At 43.3% G+C, this 27,854-nt stretch overlaps 1 protein-coding gene across 1 annotated transcript in view; it reads left to right on the plus strand.

Moving 5' to 3' along the window:
- The first annotated feature begins 1,275 nt into the window (after positions 1 to 1,275).
- Positions 1,276 to 27,854, plus strand: part of LOC106561548 (cortactin-binding protein 2) — a 111,935-nt gene continuing 85,356 nt past the window's right edge. The window contains 2 exon segments of the mRNA XM_014125626.2: positions 1,276 to 1,658; positions 11,524 to 11,631. Coding sequence (XP_013981101.2) covers positions 1,578 to 1,658; positions 11,524 to 11,631 — 189 coding nt within the window. The 5' untranslated portion in view covers positions 1,276 to 1,577.

Below are 27,854 nucleotides of genomic sequence, written 5' to 3' on the forward strand. Positions count from 1 at the left end.
CGTGCTAGCTCTGCATATTCAGCTAGTGTGTGTGCGCGATTGACTAGATTAACCTCACGTCAGTTACTTTCATTGAGTGCCTTTCAGACAGTAGACACGACCCCTCTGTTACCTTGCCAACTAAGGAACTGGCAGTGGATCAAACCATTGTGAGGCAAAGGTTGGGGGGTTGCAATAGTTTGAAACTTAAAAACGTGCTATGAAGTGTCTATAATCAGCACAATTGCTTTCATTGCGTATTATTAATATTATTTAAATTACATATTTATGTTTCAGTGATATATTGGGGGGGACAAATCATATTTTTCCCAGGATGGGGGGGTCGTGTACCCCCCCGTCCCCCCCCGGGATTTCCGCCCCTGCCTGTAGGTGTGGTAATTGAGACAACACAGTGCTGTACTATACATACTTAATTCAAACTATGACATACAGTATGAAGCTAAGAGAGTCTGTGGAACAGAGAAATGGGACACACTGTGGATGTGACGTCACCAAGATATTCCACTGTGCGTGTAATTTAAAGCAGCAATGGCACCAGCTATAAAACAGTCCAAACCCAAGCGCCCGTCAGTAATTATCGCAGGCCTACTGTACATCATCACAATGCTATTTCACCCAAATAGTGTATCAAGGCAATAAATAACCAGGCAGCAGGGATCAACTCTGTAATTCTAAATGGCACATCTGGAAACCCCAGTAAAATCCATTCACATCCATGGTCGATCGTCTGTCGAGAATGGAGAGCCATTATTGACAGCATTGAAATAAATGGTGACAGAAATGATACATGATCTATCGATCCAAAGGCATAGCTCAGGCCGCAGATCTAGATTACAAGCCTGTAGGTCTTTGGGCCTACATTTAACAAAAACGTTTAGGCTATGAGGTAATAATTGCAGGAAAATATAACCTGTAAAAAAAGGTGTATATCCTGGATATTTTAGCTGACATTATGCACTTGGAATATTTGATATAATTATATAATTATACAAAACAGTGAATGATACAGGCTACTGTATCTGTGGTGCATTCTTAGGCATACGTTATCCCAATAGGCCGAAACCGTTACTCTGACTGTCGGCATGTTAATATAATTCATTACAACACAACATGAAGACCATCCTTCATCAGTTTATGTTATACACACATCCACCGATTCCACACAGTCATAGAAAGGGTAATAGGTAGCCTAGGTTGTATGCTTTGGCACGATGGGTTTAGGCAGAAATAGGACACAGCCTTGGCTACACTTGTCCCCACCACATATATTTGTGTCTCTCTTTAGCCACGGCGCAACGCACCTCCTTTCAAACTGAGAACGCATTCTCATCTGGAATACGCCTAGGTCCACGCCTACTGCCCTTAACCAACCTGCGCTCCCCGAAATGCCATGGTCCGGTCGAGTCTAGACTGTCTCATCCGCGGAGACACATTTTTCTCTCGCGTGTTTTTACAATTTGAGGCTTCAGTCGTATGTGATATTTGCATTCAGCAGCGTAGTAGTTAAAGTGGTACCGAATGCGTTGTTTTATGTTCTGTGTGTTGCCCTCACTCCAACAGACCGCTACAGTAGGAAGATGGCGTCGGAGGGAGCGAGCGGGGAACAGCGTCCTCCGATACAAACACTGGCAACAACAGTGCTTGGAAGTGTCGAAGCGGTAAGACCTTTTTATATTATAGCCAGGTCTATATGTTTCTATATTTTCATGATTCGTTTTGGAATAAAGGCACCGGGCACAGGAACAATGAATACAGAAAGACGGTGCATTTCTCAATGAACCTGTGTTCATCTTGAAGCAACAGCAAGATGTTATTCTTGTGATAATGTAGCGAACAGCAAAACAAAGGTTCTCAGATTTTTTTTCTCCAAATAGACTACATACATATGATCCAAGTCTCTTATGAGAATTAAAATCAAAGGAATTGGGTTAATATATTTCTCACACCTCAAAAAGCTCAGTCTGTTGGCACGGCCGATATGGGCAAGCGTAGTTGGCTATAAAGCACTGATTTGCGGTGTTGTAATACAGTTGTTACAATGTGGTTACAACTGTGGTTTCAATGTGTAGGCTACTTACATTTGAAACACAATTTAGGCTATAGGTTTGCACTGGCTCGTCTTCTGAATAGGCTACGAGATAGGGCGCTGCTTTTGAGATGGCTGTTCAATGCACAATGCTGTAATTCTTCTCTATACATCAAAGCTCTAAGTTGAAACAAAATATGTTAATGGTTGGTTTGTGCTTTGTGTCATTGTGGCTTTAATGTGAATATATTGTTATCTGATGTAGCCTACATGCAAATTTGCGTTTGAAAAATATTGCCTTTATGGTTAGAAAAGAAAGAAAGCTATCCTATGAGGACCCCCAAACCAAACCACTACAATCCAATATTCAGCAGCACTTGTCTGAACATAAAGCATAGGCTATTTGCAGTCAAAAAACTTTTCCGTATTCTGTAGGCCTACTAATACTTTAGATTTGACCTGTGACCAATAGAACAGTATTAGAAATGTTGAATCTTAGTGAGTGTTTGTTTGTCTGCAGTCTCCTGACTAATCAGGCTGAGTTGCACTTGTTTACACTCATCTATCTGGGACTTCTCACACTGGCCCCTCGTCTTGCAGACAGGCAGGTTGCAACATATGTGCCAGGGCAGCAGCTTGCTACCCCTCTGTGCAAATTAATCAATATTTTGCCCCGCGGGAGGGGTCCGTGGAACCTTTCCCTGTTCGTGGTATGCTTGGATAGTTCCATGTGCTCTGTTCAGTCAGACCATTGCTGTCTATCGACCAGTCAGTCAATTCATGCAGAATAGGCACTGGGCTGGCCAGTCTCCCATTAGCCACTTGACTTTACCATGAACTACGCCTATTCTATATATGTTTATATGTAATTGAGCATTTCTAAAGCATTTGCATATTCTTATAGGGCACAGGAAATACAATAACTGTTCTGGGTTTGAGGTTCAAAGGCTATTGAAAATATTGACCGGAAGATCCCCTTGGGGTGGGGGAGCGAGACAGGCAGGTAGCTGTTGAAATGGGAAGAAGAGAAGAGATGTGGGTGGTGGTAGAAGAACAAGGGTCGTTCCACCTCAAAAAGCACATAAGAGAGGAGTTTCCACACCTACCATCTCAGATTGTTCTGAAATCGGTTGTGTTGTTAGTTGCACATTTTTTGTATTTTTTTTTTATTGCACCCAAATTGGCCATTTTAATTTATAGGATTTAGATAATATTCAATAAATATAGTACCCAACATCAGATTTGGACCAAACTTCTTCCTACCAATGAGTAAGACAAAAAAATGAAACCCACCTACGGACACCCCACACCAATCAAAATCGAATCAAATTGTATTTGTCACATGCGCCGAATACAACAGTTCACCTTACAGTGAAATGCTTACTTACAAGCCCTTAACCAATAATGCAGTTTTAAGAAAATGCCCCCCAAAAATAAGAGATAAGAATAACAAATAATTAAAGAGCAGGAGTAAATAACAATAGCAGGAATATATACAGGGGGGGGCAATGCAAATAGTCTGGGTAGCCATTCCCACCCTAACAAGCAGTATTCAGTATCAGTTCTGTATGTTTCACAAGTAGTATGATGATGTGGTTTGGAGTATTGCTTCTCCATACTATGTAATGTAATTGTACCCCTGCACAAATCGACTCTGTACTGGTACCCCGTGTATATAGCCAAGTTATTGTTTCTCATTGTGTATTTATTCCTTGTGTTATTATTTTTATATTATTTCTCTTTTTTCTGCATTGTTGGGAAGGGCCCGCAAGTAAGCATTTCACTGTTAGTCTACACCTGTTGTTTACAAAGCATGTGACAAATACAATTTGATTTGATTTGCTGTTCCTGCTATACCGCCTCACCATTTTATCAATATTGCTGGTCTCCTTGTGTTTATTACATATTATACAACGGGTGGGTCTAATCCTGAATACTGATTGGTTAAAACTGCATTCCAGACGGTGTCTATTCCACAAGTTGCCACCGGCTAAATCTATGACGTTAAAATGCCTATTTACTCTGTTCCATTAGACTGCCAATCCACTGTCTCATCAGCCCAGCCAGGTACTTTATAAACTTGATCTCCACTATAAAAAGCATCTAGACATTATCTCACATTTCTTTTAGTCTAACATCTAGTTTTCAACAGCGGAGATTTGTATAAACCTTGCTGTTTGTCTCTCCGACATTTCAACATTGTTTCAATATTCAAATTCAATCTCCTGCTGTCCCATAGTAATGAACGTGTCGGGAGTCAGGATGAGACAGACAGGCAGAGTTTCTCAGCCAGTCGAAATCATTAATCAGCTGGCATAATTTGAATGGATATATACAAAAAACATTTATTGAAAGAAGGTAAAACGAAACGCAGCTAATTTACAGTCTTTCCAGCTTTTCAGTTCTGCTACCGCATGGGAAGCGGGACCGGAGCGCCAAGTCTTGGTCCAAGAGGCTTTTAAACAGCTTCTACCCCCAAGCCATAAGACTCCAGAACATCTAATCAAATGGCTACCCAGCCTATTTGCATTAACCCCCCCACCCCCCTCTTTACACCGCTGCTACTCTCTGTTGTTGTTGTCATCTATGCATACTCACTTCAAATTCTCTACCTACATGTACATACTACCTCAACTAACCGGTGCCCCCGCACATTGACTCTGTACCGGTACCCCCCTGTATATAGTCTCACTATTGTTATTTTACTGCTGCGCTTTAATTACTTGTTACTTTTATCTCTTATTCTTGGCCGTATTTTTTTAAACATCATTGTTGGTTGGGGGCTCGTAAGTAAGCATTTCACTGTTGTAATCGGCACATGTGACTAATAAGATTTGATTTGAGTTTGAAGTGGTTGTGTTACTGTAGCTGTGTTGTTGGCTAGCTCCTCAGAACAACAGTGTCCTGACAAGTGAGCACATTTTCTATGCCAGGCAAAATTGTACCTCATTAACTCATTGTTATGGGTGTATCCAAATAAATGTCACTAGAAAACAGCTTAAACATATGCAAATGCAGCTACTTTGCTGTTATTCTGGCTGCACTTTTTGACATGACTGTAAGCTAGCCATAGTTGGCTATCTAGCAAGCAAGGGATAAGAACGTTGCCAGCCAGTATGGCAATAGAACATTTAGCACGAACACTGGATCATGTCCATTGATACAGAACAAAAAGACTGAACGACTTGGTCGCGTCCATAGATACAGAACAAAAAGACTGAACGACTGGGTCGCGTCCATAGATACAGAACAAAAAGACTGAACGACTGGGTCGCGTCCATAGATACAGAACAAAAAGACTGAACGACTGGGTTGCGTCCATAGATACAGAACAAAAAGACTGAACGACTGGGTTGCGTCCATAGATACAGAACAAAAAGACTGAACGACTGGGTTGTGTCCATAGATACAGAACAAAAAGACTGAACGACTGGGTCGCGTCCAAAGATACAGAACAAAAAGACTGAACGACTGGGTTGCGTCTCTAGCAACCCTAGTGTAACGTTCGTCGTGAGGAATGGACCAAGGTGCAGCGGGTTGAGTGCTCATAATTAAACTTGTAATGTGAACACTTATAACCAACAAAACAAGAAAATGATGAACGCCGAAAAACAGTCTTTAAGGCAACATACAGCAATACAAGAACAACCTCCCACAAAACCCCCATGAAAACAAACTCCTAATTATAGGACCTTCAATCAGAAGCAATGATTACCAGCTGCTTCCAATTGAAGGTCCAACCCCAATAAACTAAACATAGAACTACAATAGACTAGACAGAACATAGAACTATACTAACATAGAACAATACAAAAAACCCCGGAATACATAAACCAAACACCCCTCTACATACACATACAACCCGAACCATATAAAACAAATACCCCCTGCCACGTCCTGACCAAACTACAATAACAAAATAACCCCTATACTGGTCAGGACGTGACCCCCAGATTTGGGTCAGGACTATATCTTGTGGAAGGATGAAATAGTATGAATAAATTAATCCAAATAACGTTTTTAATGAAAATTTTTAAATAATTATTAGAATATGTTGCTAACCCGTTGTATAAAAGTGATAATGCACTCGAAGCCGGTGTTTGGAGGATATATTGGCACAGTTTGCCAGCCCTCGAATTCGTCTTGGGCCTAACAACACGCATGCCAATATATCCTCCAAACACCGGCTTCTCGGGCATTATCACTTAAGAGTGCAACATTTCCTTTGCAACTTTAGGTCGAAAACCAATACATTTGGCACATGATGAAAGTAAATTGTGTGATCGCTCTCACAATTCAAGTCCTCCATGAAAGCAATTCAGTTTGACCTTCTCTTACACTTTTAAAATAATGATTTTTTCCAACTTCATATTCATCTCCAGCACCACCCCAACATCAACATATGTGAAAATGGCATGTTTCTATGTTTTGTAGTAAACGAAATAGAGGAAGGTAAGTGTTTCCAATGATATCATCAACCAATTAGTAGAAAATTAGTAGACAATTATTAGGCAATTAGTAGGCATTGCCTACTCATAATTGGTTTAAATCACATGATGTACACCGATGATTTCATTGGAAACACTTATATTCCTCTATCTAACATAGAAACGTGCAATTTTCACATAAACTCAGCAACAACAAAAAAACGTCCCCTTTTCAGGACCCTGTCTTTCGAAGATAATTCGTAAAAATCCAAATAACTTCGCAGATCTTCATTGTAAAGGGTTTAAACACTGTTTCCCATGCTTGTTCAATGAACCATAAACAATGAATGAACATGCACCTGTGGAACGGTCGTTAAGATACTAACAGCTTACAGACGATAGGCAGTTAAGGTCACAGTTATGAAAACTTAGGACACTAAAGAGGGTTAGGGTTAGGGTTCTGCCATGGCCAGCGAAGAACCCAGATCTCAATCCCATTGAGCATGTCTGGGACCTGTTGGATTGGAGGGTGAGGGCTAGGGCCATTCCCCCCCCCAGAAATGTCTGGGAACTTGCAGGTGAGTTCCTGCAAGTTGCCCACTCTGAGAAGAGTGGGCAAGAACAACCAAATCTGGTGCAGTCCATGAGGAGGAGATGCACTGCAGTACTTAATGCAGCTGGTGGCCACACCAGATACTGACTGTTACTTTTGATTTTGACACCGCCTTTGTTCAGGGACACATTATTCAATTTCTGTTAGTCACACGTCTGCGGAACTTGTTCAGTTTATGTCTCAGTTTGTTGAATCTTGTTATGTTCATACAAAAATGTACACATGTTAAGTTTGATGAAAATAAATGCAGTTGACAGTGAGAGGACGTTTCTTTTTTTGCTGAGTTTATGTTGATGTTGGAGTTGCGCTGGAGATAATGAATATGAAGTTGAAAAATATTTGACAGTTTCCTTTAATCTGTGTCCAAGAAACGTCCCCTTTGTGTATGGTTTTTTTCCCATCAAAAAAGGTCTGGATTAGTTACTGTTAGACTATTCCTGGTGAACAAGCAAACCATTGGGCTACAGCAGTTAAAATGGTTTCCATGTTATGGTCTTCAATGGTAAAAGTCCCAACACACACTGTATAGTGTTTTACAATGGTAATGGTATTGGGTTGGGTTTAATGGTAAATATCATAATATATACTGTATATAGAGCTTATTCATGATATTTATTTTTGTTGAAAAACACAATACTGCCATGCAATGTATCGTTTTGTTAGGGAAGTCCCTAGCCCATTTCTCCATCAAAGTTTTGGGCTTGTAGGAAAAGTCAAAGTGATAGCCCTCTGAGAGCTGCCACTTATTGGACCATTCAAGGGGAGTTGGGTTTAAGTATTAGGTTGCTAAGAGACGGACAAACTGAATTGCTTTCATGGAGGACTGACTTGACTTGTGAGGATGACCACACAGTTTATTTTCATCATGAGTAAAATCTATTGGTTTTCTATACAAAGTAGCACACTAAAATGGATAATAGAGTTTGATGGTATAGCAGGAACAGAGGCATCCAGTGGTCAAAATCGGGTACTTCCACACTTCTTTATGGTAAATAATGCAAGCAACTTCAATGAAAAATGTCTCTGAACAGGGCGAAAAAAACATCACCTGATTCACAGGGGAATATATTACATAGTATGAAGAAGCAATACTCCAAGCCACAGCTTTATACTATACTTGTCAAACATAGAGAGTTGATACTGTATACTGGTTGTTGGGGTGGGATTGGCGTGGGGTGTGGAGGGTCCGTTGGTGGTTTTTGACCAAAAAATGTCTTACTCATTGGTAGGAAGATGTTTGGTACAAATCTGATGTTGGGTAATATATTTATTGAATAGGATCTGAATCCTATAAATTAAAATAGCCAATTTGGGTGTAATTAATTAGCTTAAATTTCAACAAAATGATGTTTCAGGAATGCCAATCTTACCTGTTTCCAACCACAGGAACGATTTCAGAACAATATGAGATGGTGGGTGTCATGGCTTGCTGAAATGACATGGAATGACTCAGAAGGCAAGAAAAGCAAGAGAAAGTAAGAAAGTAATGGAAGGGGGCAGAAAGAAAGCAAGAGAGAGATGGAAGGAAGGAGGCCAGAGATAGAGCAGAGTGAGAGAAGGAGAAGGGGAGGGGGTATGTACACCGGAGACGTGTGATTCAGTTGGCATAGCTCAGAGTACCGTGTCAGCCAAGCCAGCCCAGCTCTACTGAGCGCGTTCAGTGCACACTGCACTCCTTCCCTTGCTTTAACGGCCCGGAGGCTAGTTTACACTTAGCGTTCAGCTGAACAGGTGCCTTGAGGACAGCACATCAACCAACTATCCGTCCTCTCCAGTAATAGGGGTCAGATCTTTTGACCTGTTTGGGCTAGAAGCCGTTTTCTCTGTAGTAATGGTACAACCATGATGCTAACGAATATGCACTCTCCTTTTTCTCTAGGGACTCGGAAACAATGGTATAGCGAAGCCTTATCATTACAACAATTATTATCTGGAATAAGTTTTTCTAGGCTCATTGTGTTCCCAAAGTACAACTCCTGGTGGCACAGCAAAATATTTAGTCGCATTATAGAGTCCTGCCTGCAACACCCTCTTTTGTTGGCCCTTGGTCAGGGAGTTTCTTTTGTGAAGGGCCCTTGAGGACCGATTCACTTGGTTTAGAGAGGGGTCAGAGGTTGATGAATGGTGGTGGTAGGGCCACACTGGTCAGCGATACTTGCCTACCTGGTTAAATAAAGGTGAAATAAATAAATAAAAATACTGGTATCGTCACAGCCCTAGTTTCTAAGCATATGCAGTAACATTTTCCAATGTAACAAAAACACTTGAGGCCTTAAAGCTTGAAGCTGGTCTTCAGTCTTGTCCTCTTCAGTGTGTCCCAATGGGAAGTGACATAGTCCTGATTAACTCCAGTACAGTGAGGAGTTAGCTGAATACTAGCCAGGCTCCTGCCCTTTGCAGGCAGCACAGCACACCACGTCTGCCTCCCAAATGACCCCCTATTCCTTATGTAGTGAACTACAAGGGCTCTGGTCAAAAGTAGTGCACTATATAGGGAATAGGCTACCATTTGGAACTTAACTCACGGCTCATGGAACAAATTAGCCTTAGCTTCCCTCACCTGCTCACTGTGCAGAAATGCAGGAGGGAGAAATGCCACCCGAGTACATTGACGAAGACCGGGGGCCCACTTGACAGCAGCGTGTACAGGCTTTGGTTGGGATAGTGTCATGCAAGCCTTCGAAGACTTCCAATTCTCCAAATGGCTCACTGGCAGCAGCACAGCATGGGGAGAATGCTGCGTAGGGGTTGGGAATTCATTTGAAAGCTTGAAACAGAGTGAATCAATCGCTGGATTCTTCACTTTTAACCCCATCCTGGCTTGGTTGGGGCTGTTCTGAAGGAAATAGAGTGCCATACTTTCTAAGGGCTTCAATCTTACTGTAACTTGGTTTACTTGCTTGCACGACTAAAATGATTTTACAAATCTATATTAGACTAAATAAAACATGTATCAATTTCTGGCCTATAATTTACACAAAAGTTGACATACCGGTATCTCAAGCCACTAGAGTCTTACGATGTCTTGTCATCCAGACACAGTATGTGAATGCCTAGTATTTAGGAACACTTTGAACTCCAGCAGCCTGCTGAAAGACCAGGCTGGTTTCATAGGTTATATATTCTGTCTGTGATTTAATGGATCTTTATGAAGGAGGCTGCTGGATCGATGATGAACATGGACAAACATTGGCAGGGATTCAGAAGAATGATAGACAATCACGTATCTGTGGCAGGGTGATTGAACGTCACCAAATTGAACAGGTACAAACACATCTGCCTTAGCAGAGATAAAATAGAATGCTTGTGACTAGAGGCTAGGAGTTCGTCTCCCTCCCTCTCCAGATTTTATTTTCCTTTATTGTTTTATTGAACAAATTGCTGAGCAAAAACAAAAGCTCAGCTGAAAGAAATTAGAATGAAAAATGGAATTGGATGTTCTTCTATCTCCATCCCTAACAAACACAGCTGATTCATCAAATGTCATTCTAAACAGAAGATCATGATTAGGTGATTATTGGAGTCAGGTGTGTGACACCAATCAGGCCCTCCAGGACTGGAATTGCCCACCCCTGTATCTAGTGCTATAAGAGAGGGTTTCTCTGCAGATGTTCTTGCCAAGTAACTTTATCACCTCCAATCTTATCTCAGTGCATCTTTCAGCCTGTGAGGTTGCATCATTTTCATTGTACACCTATATGAATTTAGTTAAGCTCCCAATATCATCTTAAGTTGTGGAAGGAGGATGACCAGACAAGTTAGTCTTATTCAATCAGAACAATGAGTCGTCAGTCTGTCATCTGTCAGTCAGTTTGATACTGTCGTCTCTATCATGGAATGTAGACTAACCAGAAGCAGCCACCGTTCCAATGTTCTCTCTCCTCGCCAAACACTCTACCGGTAAACCCAGGAATGTATAGCCAGCCATTTCTCAGAGAGGTTGGAAAAGCTTTTAATTGATTGATGACGCAAAAGCAGAAAGTGGTCTGGTCACTCACAATTACCGCCATCCTACTTCCCAAACCATCCGTTGTCCCTGTGGGTCCAAATGGCCAAATCAGATTTTAATGATGTGGCTAAATGTAGTTGGACCTTAATGGCCTCAATGTACAGCCAGACATTCAGCATCATTTTAACAAGCCTTAATGAGACCCATCTGAGGAGTGTTGTTAGTCATCATGCACATTTCTAACTCTACTGTTTTGTTGCTGTTGATGCAGTTTGCAGTAAGTTGGTGCTCTGAAGTTTCATGTCCTTCTTTGCCAAAACATTTGTCATTTCCCTTGGATTTGATTACAAACATGCATATTTATGAGTGTTTTCTAAAAACAGAGTATAATATTGTCTGGAGAAAAATGTGTGTCCCAGCTATATTTCAAAAAACGTTTTTAATACATCTCTCACTGTTAATAAGTAAGATTTATTTATTTGTGTGTGTGTGTGTGTGTGTGTTGTAGAAATGTGAGTTTAACATGGATAATCTGAGCAAGCCGGAGCTCCTGACTCTGCTCAGCATCATGGAGGGAGAGCTGGAGGCCCGGGACCTGGTCATAGAAGCCCTGAGGGTGAGTCTGGACCACACACACACACACACACACACACACACACACACACACACACACACACACACACACACACACACACACACACACACACACACACACACACACACACACACACACACACACACACACACACACACTTGTATTCAGCATCTACTACAGTGTTTACTTGTGTGAGATATGGATGATAGATGTGTACACATATTGTTGTGTTTTGAACTACGTGGCTCTAACACAGTTCTGTCATGTTTATACTAGAAATGGTATTGTGGCCGTGTGGCATTCCTCAGACAGGGCTTGTAGCTCAGTGAGATGTTTCATCCCACTGTAGTAAACATGTAATGAGTGTTGAACTAAGCAGATCTGCAGGTGTGCCACTCACTACTTTCTCAACGTGGATGAGATTTCAGATCATGGCATGTAGATAATGTGGACGAGGTTATGTGAACAGATGAGGTTTTACATTATGGATGACAAGGTTACTGTATGTGGATGGATGAGGGATGAGGTTGTGGTACAGATACGATCGATGATGTGGTTAAAGTGGAGCCAGTTTGCATTGAGGTTACTAGCTGTCCTCCTCGGGGCTAAGTAACGAGTTATTTCTGAAACAACCTTTCAAGACTCTCTCTCTCGCTCTCTCGCTCTCTCTCGCTCTCTCGCTCTCTCTCGCTCTCTCGCTCTCTCTCGCTCTCTCTCGCTCTCTCTCTCTCTCCCCTCTCTCGCTCGTTCTCTCTCTCTCTCCCTTCTCGCTCTCTCTCACTCTCTCTCCTCCTCTCTCTCTCTCTCTCTCTCTCTCTCTCTCTCTCTCTCTGACTCTCTCTCTCTCTCTCTCTCTCTCACTCTCTCTCTCGCTCTCTTTCTCGCTCTCTCGCTCTCTCTCCTCCTCTCTCTCTCTTTCTCTCTCTCCCCTCCTCTCTCTCGCTCTCTCTCTCTCTCTCTCTCTCTCTCTCTCTCTCTCTCTCTCTCTCTCTCTCCTCCTCTCTCACTCTCTCTCGCTCTCGCTCTCTCGCTCTCTATCTCTCTCTCTCTCTTTCACTGTCTTTCACTCTCTTTCACTCTCTCTCTCTCTCTCTCTCTCTCTCTCTCTCTCTGCTATATTTAGGTCAGAATCAGCACTAGTGCTCCACTTTAAGTTGCCACTTTGAGGAAAAAAAATGTGCTTTGTCCTTATCGACCTGACTGGCATTGAACAGTGTTTTCTATTTTTTCTTCTCCTTGCTCCTTGCTTCTCCTTGCTCCTTGCTTCTCCTTGCTCCTTGCTTCTCCTTGCTCCTTGCTTCTCCTTGCTCCTTGCTTCTCCTTGCTCCTTGCTTCTCCTTGCTCCTTGCTTCTCCTTGCTCCTTGCTTCTCCTTGCTCCTTGCTTCTCCTTGCTCCTTGCTTCTCCTTGCTCCTTGCTTCTCCTTGCTTGGCCTTAGAGAAGGGATCATCAACTAGATTCAGCCGTGGGCCAATTTTTTATTGAGCAGACGGTCGGGGGGCCAGTTGTCACGTCCTGACCAGTGAAAAGGGTCATTTGCCATAGCAGAATGGTCAGGGAGGTTGTTTTGTGTGTTTTGGGGTTTTTTGGTTCTAGGGGAATTTGTTCTAGTTTTCTATTTCTTTGTTTCGTTTTCCATGTTTGGCCGAGTATAGTTTCCAATCAGAGGCAGATGTCTTTCGTTGTCTCTGATTGGAAGCCATACTTTGGCAGCCTGTTTTCCTTTGGGTTTTGTGGGTGGTTGCTTTCTGTTTAGTATGTGAGGATACCTGACAGAACTGTTTGGCTGTCGTTTGTTTTTCATTGTGAAGTGCTTTCATTCAAAATAAAAGATGAGCACTCAACACGCTGCGCCTTGGTGTCTTCATACGACCCCTGTGACACCAGTACATAATGAAAAAATATATTTTTAGACTGCCAATTGACCACAAGAAGCCTAAACAGATATAATATTTGACTAAAACATATTAATTTCAAACCTTGATTACAATATGGAATATTGTCCTGCGTAGATTGCCGTCTTTCGGATGGGACGTTAAAACGAGTCCTGTCTCTGTGGTCATTCAAAATCCCATGCCGCTTATTGTAGGAGTAGGGGTGTTCACCCCGGTGTCCTGGCTAAATTCCCAATCTGGCCACATTCCATCATGGCCACCTAATCATCCCCCTCATTCCTAATTGGCATATATCACTCCTCACCTCTCCACCTGATAGCTGATGTGTGGTGAGCCTTGTGGCACAAAAATGGTGTCCGTGCATCACTGAGGTGGGTGCAGCTCATTAATGGTGGATGAGGTGAGTTTCCCCCTAAAGAGCTTTTAGTGACTCAGTTGGTAGAAAAGTGCTAAATAAATCCAATCAATTATTATACATTTTAATTATTTGTGTACGATCACACGTCTCTCTATAATGCTGGTGAATACTTAAGAACAGATTTCCTGGTGTTTTGACAGTCTTTTATGCCCAACAATGACATTTTGTTTAGCTCAGAAAACTTGGGGGGCCAAGTTTCCGCCCGCGTGCCGCCAGTTGGGAAACCCTGCCTTAGAGGCTGTGCAGCTGTGCTTGGTTTAGATCTACATTATACTACACCCATTTCTCATTCCCTCTGTTTCTCTCCCTGTCCCTTTCATTCTCTCTCTCTCTCTCTCTCTCTCGCTCTCTCTCACTATCTCTCTCTCTCTCCCTATCCCTTTCATTCTCTCTCACTCTCTCTCTCTCACTATCTCTCTCTCCCTTTCATTCTCTCTCTCGCTCTCTCGCTCTCTCTCACTATCTCTCACTATCTCTCTCTCTCCCTATCCCTTTCACTCATTCTCTCTCTCTCTCTCTCTCTCTCTCAAAATAAATCCCTCTTTACTGCCGTTTTGACTGTACCAAACACAAAGACCCTGATGTTCTCTCTGAGATAAGGAAGCTTAGCGGTTAACAGCATTGGGCCAGTCACCGAAAGGTCGCTGGTTTGAATCGCTGAGCCGGCAAGGTGGAAAAATTGTCCATTCTTCTCTTGAGCAAGGAGGTTAACCCCTAACAACAACTGTGATTATGACGTTGATTAAGGCAGCGCATTTCTCTGATTCAGAGACGTTGGGTTAAATGCGGAAGACACGTTTTTATTGAATGCATTCAGTTGTACAACTGACTAGGTACCCCCCTTTCCCTATACAACTGACTAGGTACCCCCCTTTCCCTATACAACTGACTAGGTATCCCCTTTCCCTATACAACTGACTAGGTATCCCCTTTCCCTATACAACTGACTAGGTATCCCCCTTTCCCTATACAACTGACTAGGTATCCCCCTTTCCCTATACAACTGACTAGGTATCCCCCTTTCCCTATACAACTGACTAGGTACCCCCCTTTCCCTATACAACTGACTAGGTATCCCCCTTTCCCTATACAACTGACTAGGTTTCCCCCTTTCCCTATACAACTGACTAGGTATCCCCCTTTCCCTATACAACTGACTAGGTATCCCCCTTTCCCTATACAACTGACTAGGTTTCCCCCTTTCTCTATACAACTGACTAGGTATCCCCCTTTCCCTATACAACTGACTAGGTATCCCCTTTCCCTATACAACTGACTAGGTATCCCCCTTTCCCTATACAACTGACTAGGTATCCCCCTTTCCCTATACAACTGACTAGGTACCCCCCTTTCCCTATACAACTGACTAGGTATCCCCCTTTCCCTATACAACTGACTAGGTACCCCCCTTTCCCTATACAACTGACTAGGTATCCCCTTTCCCTATACAACTGACTAGGTATCCCCCTTTCCCTATACAACTGACTAGGTACCCCCCTTTCCCTATACAACTGACTAGGTTTCCCCCTTTCCCTATACAACTGACTAGGTATCCCCCTTTCCCTATACAACTGACTAGGTATCCCCCTTTCCCTATACAACTGACTAGGTATCCCCCTTTCCCTATACAACTGACTAGGTATCCCCCTTTCCCTATACAACTGACTAGGTATCCCCTTTCCCTATACAACTGACTAGGTATCCCCCTTTCCCTATACAACTGACTAGGTATCCCCCTTTCCCTATACAACTGACTAGGTATCCCCCTTTCCCTATACAACTGACTAGGTATCCCCCTTTCCCTATACAACTGACTAGGTATCCCCCTTTCCCTATACAACTGACTAGGTATCCCCTTTCCCTATACAACTGACTAGGTATCCCCCTTTCCCTATACAACTGACTAGGTATCCCCCTTTCCCTATACAACTGACTAGGTATCCCCTTTCCCTATACAACTGACTAGGTATCCCCCTTTCCCTATACAACTGACTAGGTATCCCCCTTTCCCTATACAACTGACTAGGTATCCCCTTTCCCTATATAACTGACTAGGTATCCCCCTTTCTCTATACAACTGACTAGGTATCCCCCTTTCCCTATACAACTGACTAGGTATCCCCCTTTCCCTATACAACTGACTAGGTATCCCCTTTCCCTATACAACTGACTAGGTATCCCCCTTTCCCTATACAACTGACTAGGTACCCCCCTTTCCCTATACAACTGACTAGGTATCCCCTTTCCCTATATAACTGACTAGGTACCCCCCTTTCCCTATACAACTGACTAGGTATCCCCCTTTCCCTATACAACTGACTAGGTATCCCCTTTCCCTATATAACTGACTAGGTATCCCCCTTTCCCTATACAACTGACTAGGTATCCCCCTTTCCCTATACAACTGACTAGGTATCCCCCTTTTCCCTATACAACTGACTAGGTATCCCCCTTTCCCTATACAACTGACTAGGTATCCCCCTTTCCCTATACAACTGACTAGGTATCCCCCTTTCCCTATACAACTGACTAGGTACCCCCTTTCCCTATACAACTGACTAGGTACCCCCTTTCCCTATACAACTGACTAGGTATCCCCCCTTTCCCTATACAACTGACTAGGTATCCCCCTTTCCCTATACAACTGACTAGGTATCCCCCTTTCCCTATACAACTGACTAGGTACCCCCCTTTCCCTATACAACTGACTAGGTACCCCCCTTTCCCTATACAACTGACTAGGTATCCCCCTTTCCCTATACAACTGACTAGGTATCCCCCTTTCCCTATACAACTGACTAGGTATCCCCCTTTCCCTATACAACTGACTAGGTATCCCCCTTTCCCTATACAACTGACTAGGTATCCCCTTTCCCTATACAACTGACTAGGTATCCCCTTTCCCTATACAACTGACTAGGTATCCCCCTTTCCCTATACAACTGACTAGGTATCCCCCTTTCCCTATACAACTGACTAGGTATCCCCCTTTCCCTATACAACTGACTAGGTATCCCCTTTTCCCTATACAACTGACTAGGTATCCCCCTTTCCCTATACAACTGACTAGGTACCCCCTTTCCCTATACAACTGACTAGGTACCCCTTTTCCCTATACAACTGACTAGGTATCCCCCTTTCCCTATACAACTGACTAGGTATCCCCCTTTCCCTATACAACTGACTAGGTATCCCCTTTCCCTATACAACTGACTAGGTATCCCCTTTCCCTATACAACTGACTAGGTACCCCCCTTTCCCTATATAACTGACTAGGTATCCCCCTTTCCCTATACAACTGACTAGGTATCCCCTTTTCCCTATACAACTGACTAGGTATCCCCCTTTCCCTATACAACAGACTAGGTATCCCCCTTTCCCTATACAACTGACTAGGTATCCCCTTTCCCTATACAACTGACTAGGTATCCCCCTTTCCCTATACAACTGACTAGGTATCCCCCTTTCCTATACAACTGACTAGGTATCCCCCTTTCCCTATACAACTGACTAGGTATCCCCTTTCCCTATACAACTGACTAGGTATCCCCCTTTCCCTATACAACTGACTAGGTATCCCCCTTTCCCTATACAACTGACTAGGTATCCCCCTTTCCCTATACAACTGACTAGGTATCACCCTTTCCCTATACAACTGACTAGGTACCCCCCTTTCCCTATACAACTGACTAGGTACCCCCCTTTCCCTATACAACTGACTAGGTATCCCCTTTCCCTATACAACTGACTAGGTATCCCCTTTTCCCTATACAACTGACTAGGTATCCCCCTTTCCCTATACAACTGACTAGGTATCCCCCTTTCCCTATACAACTGACTAGGTATCCCCTTTCCCTATACAACTGACTAGGTATCCCCCTTTCCCTATACAACTGACTAGGTATCCCCCTTTCCCTATATAACTGACTAGGTACCCCCCTTTCCCTATATAACTGACTAGGTACCCCCTTTCCCTATACAACTGACTAGGTACCCCCCTTTCCCTATACAACTGACTAGGTACCCCCCTTTCCCTATACAACAGACTAGGTACCCCCTTTCCCTATACAACTGACTAGGTACCCCCCTTTCCCTATATAACTGACTAGGTACCCCCCTTTCCCTATACAACTGACTAGGTACCCCCCTTTCCCTATACAACTGACTAGGTACCCCCCTTTCCCTATACAACTGACTAGGTACCCCCCTTTCCCTATACAACTGACTAGGTATCCCCCTTTCCCTATATAACTGACTAGGTATCCCCCTTTCCCTATATAACTGACTAGGTATCCCCCTTTCCCTATATAACTGACTAGGTATCCCCTTTCCCTATATAACTGACTAGGTATCCCCCTTTCCCTATATAACTGACTAGGTATCCCCCTTTCCCTATATAACTGACTAGGTATCCCCCTTTCCCTGATCACAGCAGTAAGATTTGTGACCTGTTGCTACAAGAAAAGGGCAACCAGTGAAGAACAAACACCATTTTAAATACAACCCATATTTATGTTGATTTATTTTCCATTTTCTACTTTAACTATTTGCACATAATATGACATTTTAAATGTCTTTATTCTTTTGGAACTTTTGTGAGTGTAATGTTTACTGTACATTTGTATTGTTTATTTCACTTTTGTTTATTATCTACTTTGGCAATGTTAACATATGTTTCCCATGCCAATAAAGCCCTTAAATTGAATTTAATTGAGAGAGAGAGAGAAGGAAGGAAAAAAATATGCTAAAAGAGAGGTGATATGGGAGAGAGAGAGAGAGAGGCCCACATCCTCTGTTCAAGCAGGATGGATGGTGTGCCAGAGAGGATTAGGAGAACAAAACCCCTCAAATCGCCAGAACGAACACCGTAAAAAAGCTTCATCTGGAGACCAGCTGGCTGCGGGCTAGCACCATCGATATCAGACACATAGACAATACTCCTGTTCTCTTTCAAAGCAACTACGCTACAGTACAAAACACCAGACGACCCAAACCTACACCCACTCCCTCTAATATCGTCACACATTTCATACAGACCTCTGAAATGTTGTCCAGACAGATTACAGTGGTATCTGAGTTTGTTTGTGGCACTTGGGCGTTATTAATAGGCTTTGGTGGTGTCGATTAATTAGCGTGTGGCTAAAGCAGGCTGAGCCGGGCTATCAGGTTTCACCCCGGAGAATAGAAGGGGCCGTAAACAGATTATCCAAACGAGACCAGTCACATGATAAGTACAGCAGCAGCATAGCCCTCCCATTCTTATGGTGGCTGAGGCTCAGTCTGTCAGTGATCAGCTGTCAACAACCAGAGTTTTGTCCAAAGTAGAGTAGGAACTGTTCAACCACTTGATCGAAGACTGGATACATTTTGTTAAGATGTTCAAAAGGCACTCGCACATCTGAGCTGTCTTTGTTGCAGTTGTACGGTAATAATAAGATGAGTAAAGAGAAAAAACCCGCACACTTTTGGACATCTTCAGTAGGCACGGCATGTCAGCCAGATGTTAATCCAACACATTACCTTTGAATCATTTTAGAGTCCTCCCTGTGTCACTTACTTTACTGATCAGTGACAACTGGATGGGTGAAAACTGGATGGTTGAGTACTTGATTTGACCCATGCAATCCGCTTAGATCAGTGATTATCTCACAGAAGTGAGGAAGGAAGCATTTTACAGGCTAAGTATTCCACCAGGGCACGGGTACAGCAGCCTAGGCCTATATTCATTCCGCCCACTACTGACTTGGTTGGTTCATGGTCATGAGTAACCTTGCTCTCAACAACAGAGCTGCATGTGATCTCCTGTATGAGTGAGATGCTTTGGTACCCTTATCCTTAAGCCATTGTGTAGTCAGCTTTTATGCATGGAATAACAGAATGCCCCAAGCAACTATGGTTTCTTGTGTCACGTTATATCTAATGATCTATGCTATTTAAGGCATGGCCTGTTGCTGGGAATTTTTCCTACAATTCCTCTCTCTCGCTCTTTATGGACAGACTGGGTGTCTACAGAGGCAGATCTACCCTGGTCTTAAGTTATTTTAACCCTCCTCTCTCCGCCACACATTAGCAAATTAGCATCGAACCACCCAACCATCCGACCACCCGACTCCGCTGTCTGCATAGCAACCAGACCCCCCTCGTGCCTAGCAACAGAGCCCTCGTGAAGCTTTTTGGATGGTGTTACACCCCTGCTGAGTGCTGACTGACATCGCCTCTTCTGATCGTTAAAGCTTTTGAATAGCCGACTACTCATTGTACCAGCTCCCCCCACATCAGAGGAAGTGGGATCACCCGTCACTCCACGTCCCTGGGGGGCTTATTTATTCTGACTGTGATAAGGGGGAGGATTTAAAGCCCTGTCAGGCTGAGAGACAGGTTAGTCTCTGGAGACTATGGAGTTGAGAGAGCATGTCCAGGAGAGGCAGGCGGGCGTGGCCAGGCGGTCTCTCATCTGTCTGTCTGTGTCGTTGATCATGTCCATGTCCATCTCCCTCTCCTCTCTCTTCCACTTTCTATCCATCTCCCTCTCTTCTCTCTTCCACTTTCTATCCATCTCCCTCTCCTCTCTCTTCCACTTTCTATCCATCTCCCTCTCTTCTCTCTTCCACTTTCTATCCATCTCCCTCTCCTCTCTCTTCAACTTTCTATCCATCTCCCTCTCCTCTCTCTTCCACTTTCTATCCATCTCCCTCCCTTCTCTCTTCCACTTTCTATCCATCTCCCTCTCCTCTCTCTTCCACTTTCTATCCATCTCCCTCTCCTCTCTCTTCCACTTTCTATCCATCTCCCTCTCCTCTCTCTTCCACTTTCTATCCATCTCCCTCCCTTCTCTCTTCCACTTTCTATCCATCTCCCTCTCCTCGCTCTTCCACTTTCTATCCATCCCCCTCTCCTCTCTCTTCCACTTTCTATCCATCTCCCTCTCCTCGCTCTTCCACTTTCTATCCATCTCCCTCTCCTCTCTCTTCCACTTTCTATCCATCTCCCCCCCTTCTCCCTTCAACTTTCTATCCATCTCCCTCTCCTCTCTCTTCAACTTTCTATCCATCTCCCTCTCTTCTCTCTTCCACTTTGTATCCATCTCCCTCTCTTCTCTCTTCCACTTTCTATCCATCTCCCTCTCCTCTCTCTTCCACTTTCTATCCATCTCCCTCTCCTCTCCCTTCCACTTTCTATCCATCTCCCTCTCTTCTCTCTTCGACTTTCTATCCATCTCCCTCTCCTCTCTCTTCCACTTTCTATCCATCTCCCTCTCCTCTCTTCCACTTTCTATCCATCTCCCTCTCCTCTCTTCCACTTTCTATCATCCCCCTCTCCTCTCTCTTCCACTTTCTATCCATCTCCCTCTCCTCTCTCTTCCACTTTTTATCCATCTCCCTCTCCTCTCTCTTCAACTTTCTATCCATCTCCCTCTCCTCTCTCTTCCACTTGTTATCCATCTCCCTCTCTCTTCCACTTTTTATCCATCTCCCTCTCTTCTCTCTTCCACTTTCTATCCATCTCCCTCTCCTCTCTCTTCCACTTTCTATCCATCTCCCTCTCCTCTCTCTTCCACTTGTTATCCATCTCCCTCTCTCTTCCACTTTTTATCCATCTCCCTCTCTTCTCTCTTCCACTTTCTATCCATCTCCCTCTCTTCTCTCTTCCACTTTCTATCCATCCCCCTCTCTTCTCTCTTCCACTTTCTATCCATCTCCCTCTCTTCTCTCTTCAACTTTCTATCCATCTCTCCATCTCTCTCTATCCTCTCTCTGTGGTAATTGGCAGGATGACTCATTGCAGGCCTGTTTGATGTCTATTAAGCATCAGGCGTCATCTATAACATCACTCTATAACATCACTCTATAACATCACTCTATAACATCTCTCTATAACATCACTCTATAACATCTCTCTATAACGTCACTCTATAACATAACTCTATAACATCACTCTATAATGTCACTCTATAACATCACTCTATAACATCACTCTATAACATCACTCTATAACATCTCTCTATAACATCTCTCTATAACATCACTCTATAACATCTCTTTATAACATCACTCTATAACATCACTCTATAACATCACTCTATAACATATCTCTATAACATCACTCTATAACATCACTCTATAACATCTCTCTATAATGTCACTCTATAACGTCACTATAACGTCACTCTATAACGTCACTCTATAACATCTCTCTATAACGTCACTCTATAACATCTCTCTATAACATCACTATAATGTCACTCTATAACGTCACTCTATAACATCTCTCTATAATGTCACTCTATAACATCTCTCTATAACATCACTATGTCACTGTATAACGTCACTCTATAACGTCACTATAACATCACTCTATAATGTCACTCTATAACATCTCTCTATAACATCACTCTATAACATCTCTCTATAATGTCACTCTATAACATCACTCTATAACATCACTCTATAACATCACTCTATAACATCTCTCTATAACGTCACTATAACATCACTATAACATCACTCTATAACATCTCTCTATAATGTCACTATAACATCTCTCTATAATGTCACTCTATAACATCACTCTATAACATCACTCTATAACATCACTCTATAACATCTCTCTATAACGTCACTCTATAACATCACTCTATAACATCACTCTATAACATCTCTCTATAACGTCACTCTATAACATCACTCTATAACATCACTCTATAACATCACTCTATAACATCTCTCTATAATGTCACTCTATAACATCACTCTATAACATCTCTCTATAATGTCACTCTATAACATCACTCTATAACATCTCTCTATAACGTCACTATAACATCACTCTATAACATCTCTCTATAACGTCACTCTATAACATCACTCTATAACGTCACTCTATAACATCACTCTATAACATCACTCTATAACATCTCTCTATAACGTCACTATAACAGCTCTCTATAACATCACTCTATAACGGTAGCAGGAAATTGACCACACACACTAACAGACTGTTAATTCACTGTGGGTGTTTTGCGGTGGAGTTTGTTGCTCATGACATAATGAGAGGAGCAGCTGAGAGCTGTTGATGTTACTGTTGTCATGGATAAGAGGCCTGATGACCAGAGAGAGAGGGAAAGATAGACAGTAAGAGAGAGACAGAAAGTGAGAGAGAGCGAGACAGGCAGGCAGGCAGGCAGGCAGCAGGCAGGCAGGCAGGCAGGCAGGCAGGCAGGCAGACAGACAGACAGACAGACAGACAGACAGACAGACAGACAGACAGACAGACAGACAGACAGACAGACAGACAGACAGACAGACAGACAGACAGACAGACAGACAGACAGACAGTGTGTGTTCTTACATGTGTGTGTGCCTGCCACTGAACTCAATTATCTGCTTTACACTTTATGGCGTGTGTGTGTCTGGTGTGTGTGTGTCTGGTGTGTGAGAGTCTGTGTGTGTTTGCAGATAACATTTGTTGACATGTCCTCTCCCACAGACTTTAGTAAGAGTAAATATGATGAATAGGAGTGTACTAGCCCTGTGGAAGTTTAATGACAATTTGATTCTTTTTTTGATTCAACACAGATTCAATTTCATCATTTCATTACAATTGAATGAATGATTATGTCAGGCGACACAGGGCTGCTTCCATTTAGATGCACACATCACCTGGTTCTGTCTCCTAAATGTGACCCAGACCCCACAGAGGACCTGCTCCTCTCCTCTCAACTGCTGCACCCCCACAGAGGACCTGCTCCTCTCCTCTCAACTGCTGCACCCCCACAGAGGACCTGCTCCTCTCCTCTCAACTGCTGCACCCCCACAGAGGACCTGCTCCTCTCCTCTCAACTGCTGCACCCCCACAGAGGACCTGCTCTTCTCCTCTCAACTGCTGCACCCCCACAGAGGACCTGCTCCTCTCCTCTCAACTGCTGCACCCCCACAGAGGACCTGCTCCTCTCCTCTCAACTGCTGCACCCCCACAGAGGACCTGCTCCTCTCCTCTCAACTGCTGCACTCCCACAGAGGACCTGCTCCTCTCCTCTCAACTGCTGCACCCCCACAGAGGACCTGCTCCTCTCCTCTCAACTGCTGCACCCCCACAGAGGACCTGCTCCTCTCCTCTCAACTGCTGCACCCCCACAGAGGACCTGCTCCTCTCCTCTCAACTGCTGCACCCCCACAGAGGACCTGCTCCTCTCCTCTCAACTGCTGCACCCCCACAGAGGACCTGCTCCTCTCCTCTCAACTGCTGCACCCCCACAGAGGAGCTGCTCCTCTCCTCTCAACTGCTGCACCCCCACAGAGGAGCTCCAAAGTTCAGAAGCTCCGGTCTTCGAGAGGCCTTCTTGGTGTCACACTTTTAATTGGGTGTGTTGGTGTTGGGATGGAGCGAAGGTGTCACCCTTCGTCCCTGACTATATATATCTCATAGTAAAATGTCAAAACAGTTCAACGTCCTTTTAAATAATCAGATTAAAGCTGCAATATGTCACTTTTTGGGCGACCCAAACAAATTCACATAGAAATGTGAGTTATAGATCTGTCGTTCTCATTGAAAGCAAGTCTAAGACGCGGTAGATCGATTCTATGTGCGCTATTTCTATGCTTCCCGTTCATAAGTTTCGTTTTTGCATCTTTTACTTTTGGTTTTGTACACCATCTTCAAACAGCTGAAAACACCATTTTTTGGTTTATGGAAAGGTATTTCACAGCGGTTTAGATTGTACAATGATTCTCTACACTATACATTGCTTGTTTTGTCACATAAACTGAAATTATGCGAACTATTCATATTTTAGCAACCAGGAAATGGCAGATCAATTTCTGCATAGTGCACCTTTAAAGTTACTTTAATGTAACATGGACTTTCCTTCCCTTTGCAGGGCCTCATCTGTTCATACCACTTCCTATTGGAAAATAAATCCCAACATTATTTAACCATCCAACTGATCCAGTTAATGGCCACCTGGTGCCTTCACTGCCTTCCTCAATCCCTCCTCATTTGATGGGTTTCAATTGGTGGCTGTATTCCCAGGCAGGCAGGGGACTTTAATTCAATCTGAATGGAGCTTGTTGTTTAAAGGATGACGAGCTCTTTGGGGTTGATACAGTGTGGTCTCATTTTATTGGGACCTGTGGTAAGAGTTTCTGTGGGGAGTGAGGCTAGAGGAGAAAGCTGCATGGTTTAGGGAGAGAGCGAGGGGTGTGTGTGTGTGTCTGTGTCGGCAGGTGGGGTGTGGGTGTGTGTGTGTGTGTGTATTGAAGGTTTTTGGAAGGGGGTCTCTAAAGTGGGTAGGTGGGTTAGGCACCCGGGGTGGTCTGCTGTGTGTGTGTCTGTGTGTCTGGGTCTGTGTTTGTTAAATGAAACCCAGGCCTGTCAGTCTGTATTTGGGGTAGATGTGTGGTGACGGGTCGAACATAGCTGCCCTGCAGTTTTGGGGTTAAACGCTACGGTTGGTCTTCACTCCTCACTACGAGACCACAGGCAAGTCAGGCTGCACACCAACACACACACACACACACACACACACACACACACACACACACACACACACACACACACACACACACACACACACACACACACACACACACACATACAGGTTCCCCTTAAACTTCTACTCATCTGTCACATACAGTGAGTTAGAGTTGTTAGTTAGAGACCATGAGTTTGATTGTGTAATGAACCGTGTGTGTTTGCTGTGGTCTAAGAGGCCCCTGTCCAGAAGGACCATTGAAGAAAAGTTTCATAGACGTCTGTTTGTTGACAATGGACGTGTTCAAGGGTGCACGACCTCAGTTAACACCCCACCCCCCCATTATGTGTAGATGTGTGTTTGTGCACGAAGTCACCCTGTACTGTAGGCCTATATCATCACTGTCCGTCTAAAACCGGCACTAGAACCACAGCTGCCATTTTCTGTTCGGTACCTGTGTGTGGGACTGGAAGCAGCAGAGTGGTGTTGGTGGAGTAGGGTTCATTAAGGCCCTACCTACCATGCACTCGATGCATATGGTTTATTAGTCTGGTAACATGTAGGGCTGTGGCGGTCACAAAATCTCGTCAGCCAGTAATTGTCAAGCAAATAACTGTCGGTCTCACGGTAAGTGATCGTTAATTAACATAAACACGTTTAGCATCTCCTGGCTTCCACACATTCATCTACATTTTAAAAAGTCTAATAAATCCATGTAATATAGCCTACACCTTCACATTAAATCCATTATTTATTTTAGACAGGTCTAAAGAAGCAGGACATGAAGAAAATGTAGTCTATTTCAGAAGAAAAGAATAGCATACTCTGAGATGTCCTTATGTTAGGTCCTGATGTGGCTGTGCCAAATGGCTGTGAGCACACTAGTTCATTTAGCAGACAAGATTTGCTTAGAATTCCATGGCATTTTTACAGTATGAAGAATACAACTGAACAAAGCTGAATAAAATATAAATATTTTCTCCAAACGATTTGTTTGAGCGGTTAAGTATGAAATATGCACTACTATATGCTGAATTTAGAGTTATTAATATAACTTTAGTTGTTCTACAAACGTTGGGCTATATGTTTAGATTTGTAATACTTTGTAAGGCTGCATGATGAGACTCTTAATGATGATTTGGAAAAAGTCACGTGAAAGGCATGAGCTTTGCTTTGTTTTTTTTGGGCGCAGGCTGTACACACTTCAATAGTCTCTCATTCACAACTTTACAAGCCTATAATGCCTCGAATTTCACGGCGGCATCCCCTTTATGGCTGTAATGCACCCTTAAAAAATCCATGTCTTTTGCGGCCTGGAGTGCTGCATTGTGCCCTTCTCCCTGAGTGTGCTGCTTAATCCAAAGCATCTCTCACTCACACAGCTCTCCGTCACGTGATCAGGTCTTTCTCACAGGCTACAAGTGAAGACAGGCACATCGGGGACGCAACTGCGCTCGTCCTTATCCAATTCCGAGGTGCACATTGAAGATATTGGAAGAACTGTCCACATTTACTTTTCGTCAGCCAACAAGATGAGTAGGCCTAACGAACAGCAAAGCACGAGCCTATGTCAATCTACTATCCCCCATAGTACAAAAGTCCACCTAGTACAAAAGTAGTACAAAAGTCCACCTATTCTATGTGAGAAATAAATATTCCAAACATAGTCTGGGACAGTTGTGGGATGAGATAGATCCCAAATTAATACAACCACTATCATCAAAAACACTTTTTTACACAATGTGGCTGACGCAACAGATCAGAACGTTTAGCTTTGTAACAGTCGTCGTATATAGTGGACCAAGGCGCAGCGGGTTGAGTGCTCATGTTAACTTTTATTAGAACACTTAACGAAACAAAACAAGAAAACGAACGAGCGCACAGTATTACAGGCTAAACACAGCAGTGCAAAAACAACTTCCCACAAAGGACAGGTGAAAACAGGGCTACCTAAGTATGACTCCCAATCAGCAACAACGATGTACAGCTGTTCCTGATTGAGAGCCATACCAGGCCAACACAAAGAAATACACAACATAGACAGAGCATAGAAATACAAAACATAGAACATAACCAAAAACCCCGGAATACTCTAAACAAACACCCCTCTACATAAACACATATCCCAACAAACCCCGAACCACATAAAACAAACACCCCGCTGCCACGTCCTGACCAAACTACAATAACAAATAACCCCTTTACTGGTCAGGACATGAAAAGCTTAAAATGTTGATAAACTATTCCTTCACATTATAAGTGCAACAATGCGCACATGGTAGTAGGCTATAAGCGTGAATGTTCCATTAGCAGAAAACACTATTATTATAAGTGACCGCAAATGCGATTATACATGTAATGCTTTTACATTTTTACATTTTTTAGTCATTTAGCAGACGCTCTTATCCAGAGCGACTTACATTACATACATTTCATTTTCTGTACTGGCCCCCCCGTGGGAA

The sequence above is a fragment of the Salmo salar genome, chromosome ssa10 (genome assembly GCF_905237065.1).
Source record: "Salmo salar chromosome ssa10, Ssal_v3.1, whole genome shotgun sequence".
Classification (NCBI taxonomy): domain Eukaryota; kingdom Metazoa; phylum Chordata; class Actinopteri; order Salmoniformes; family Salmonidae; genus Salmo; species Salmo salar.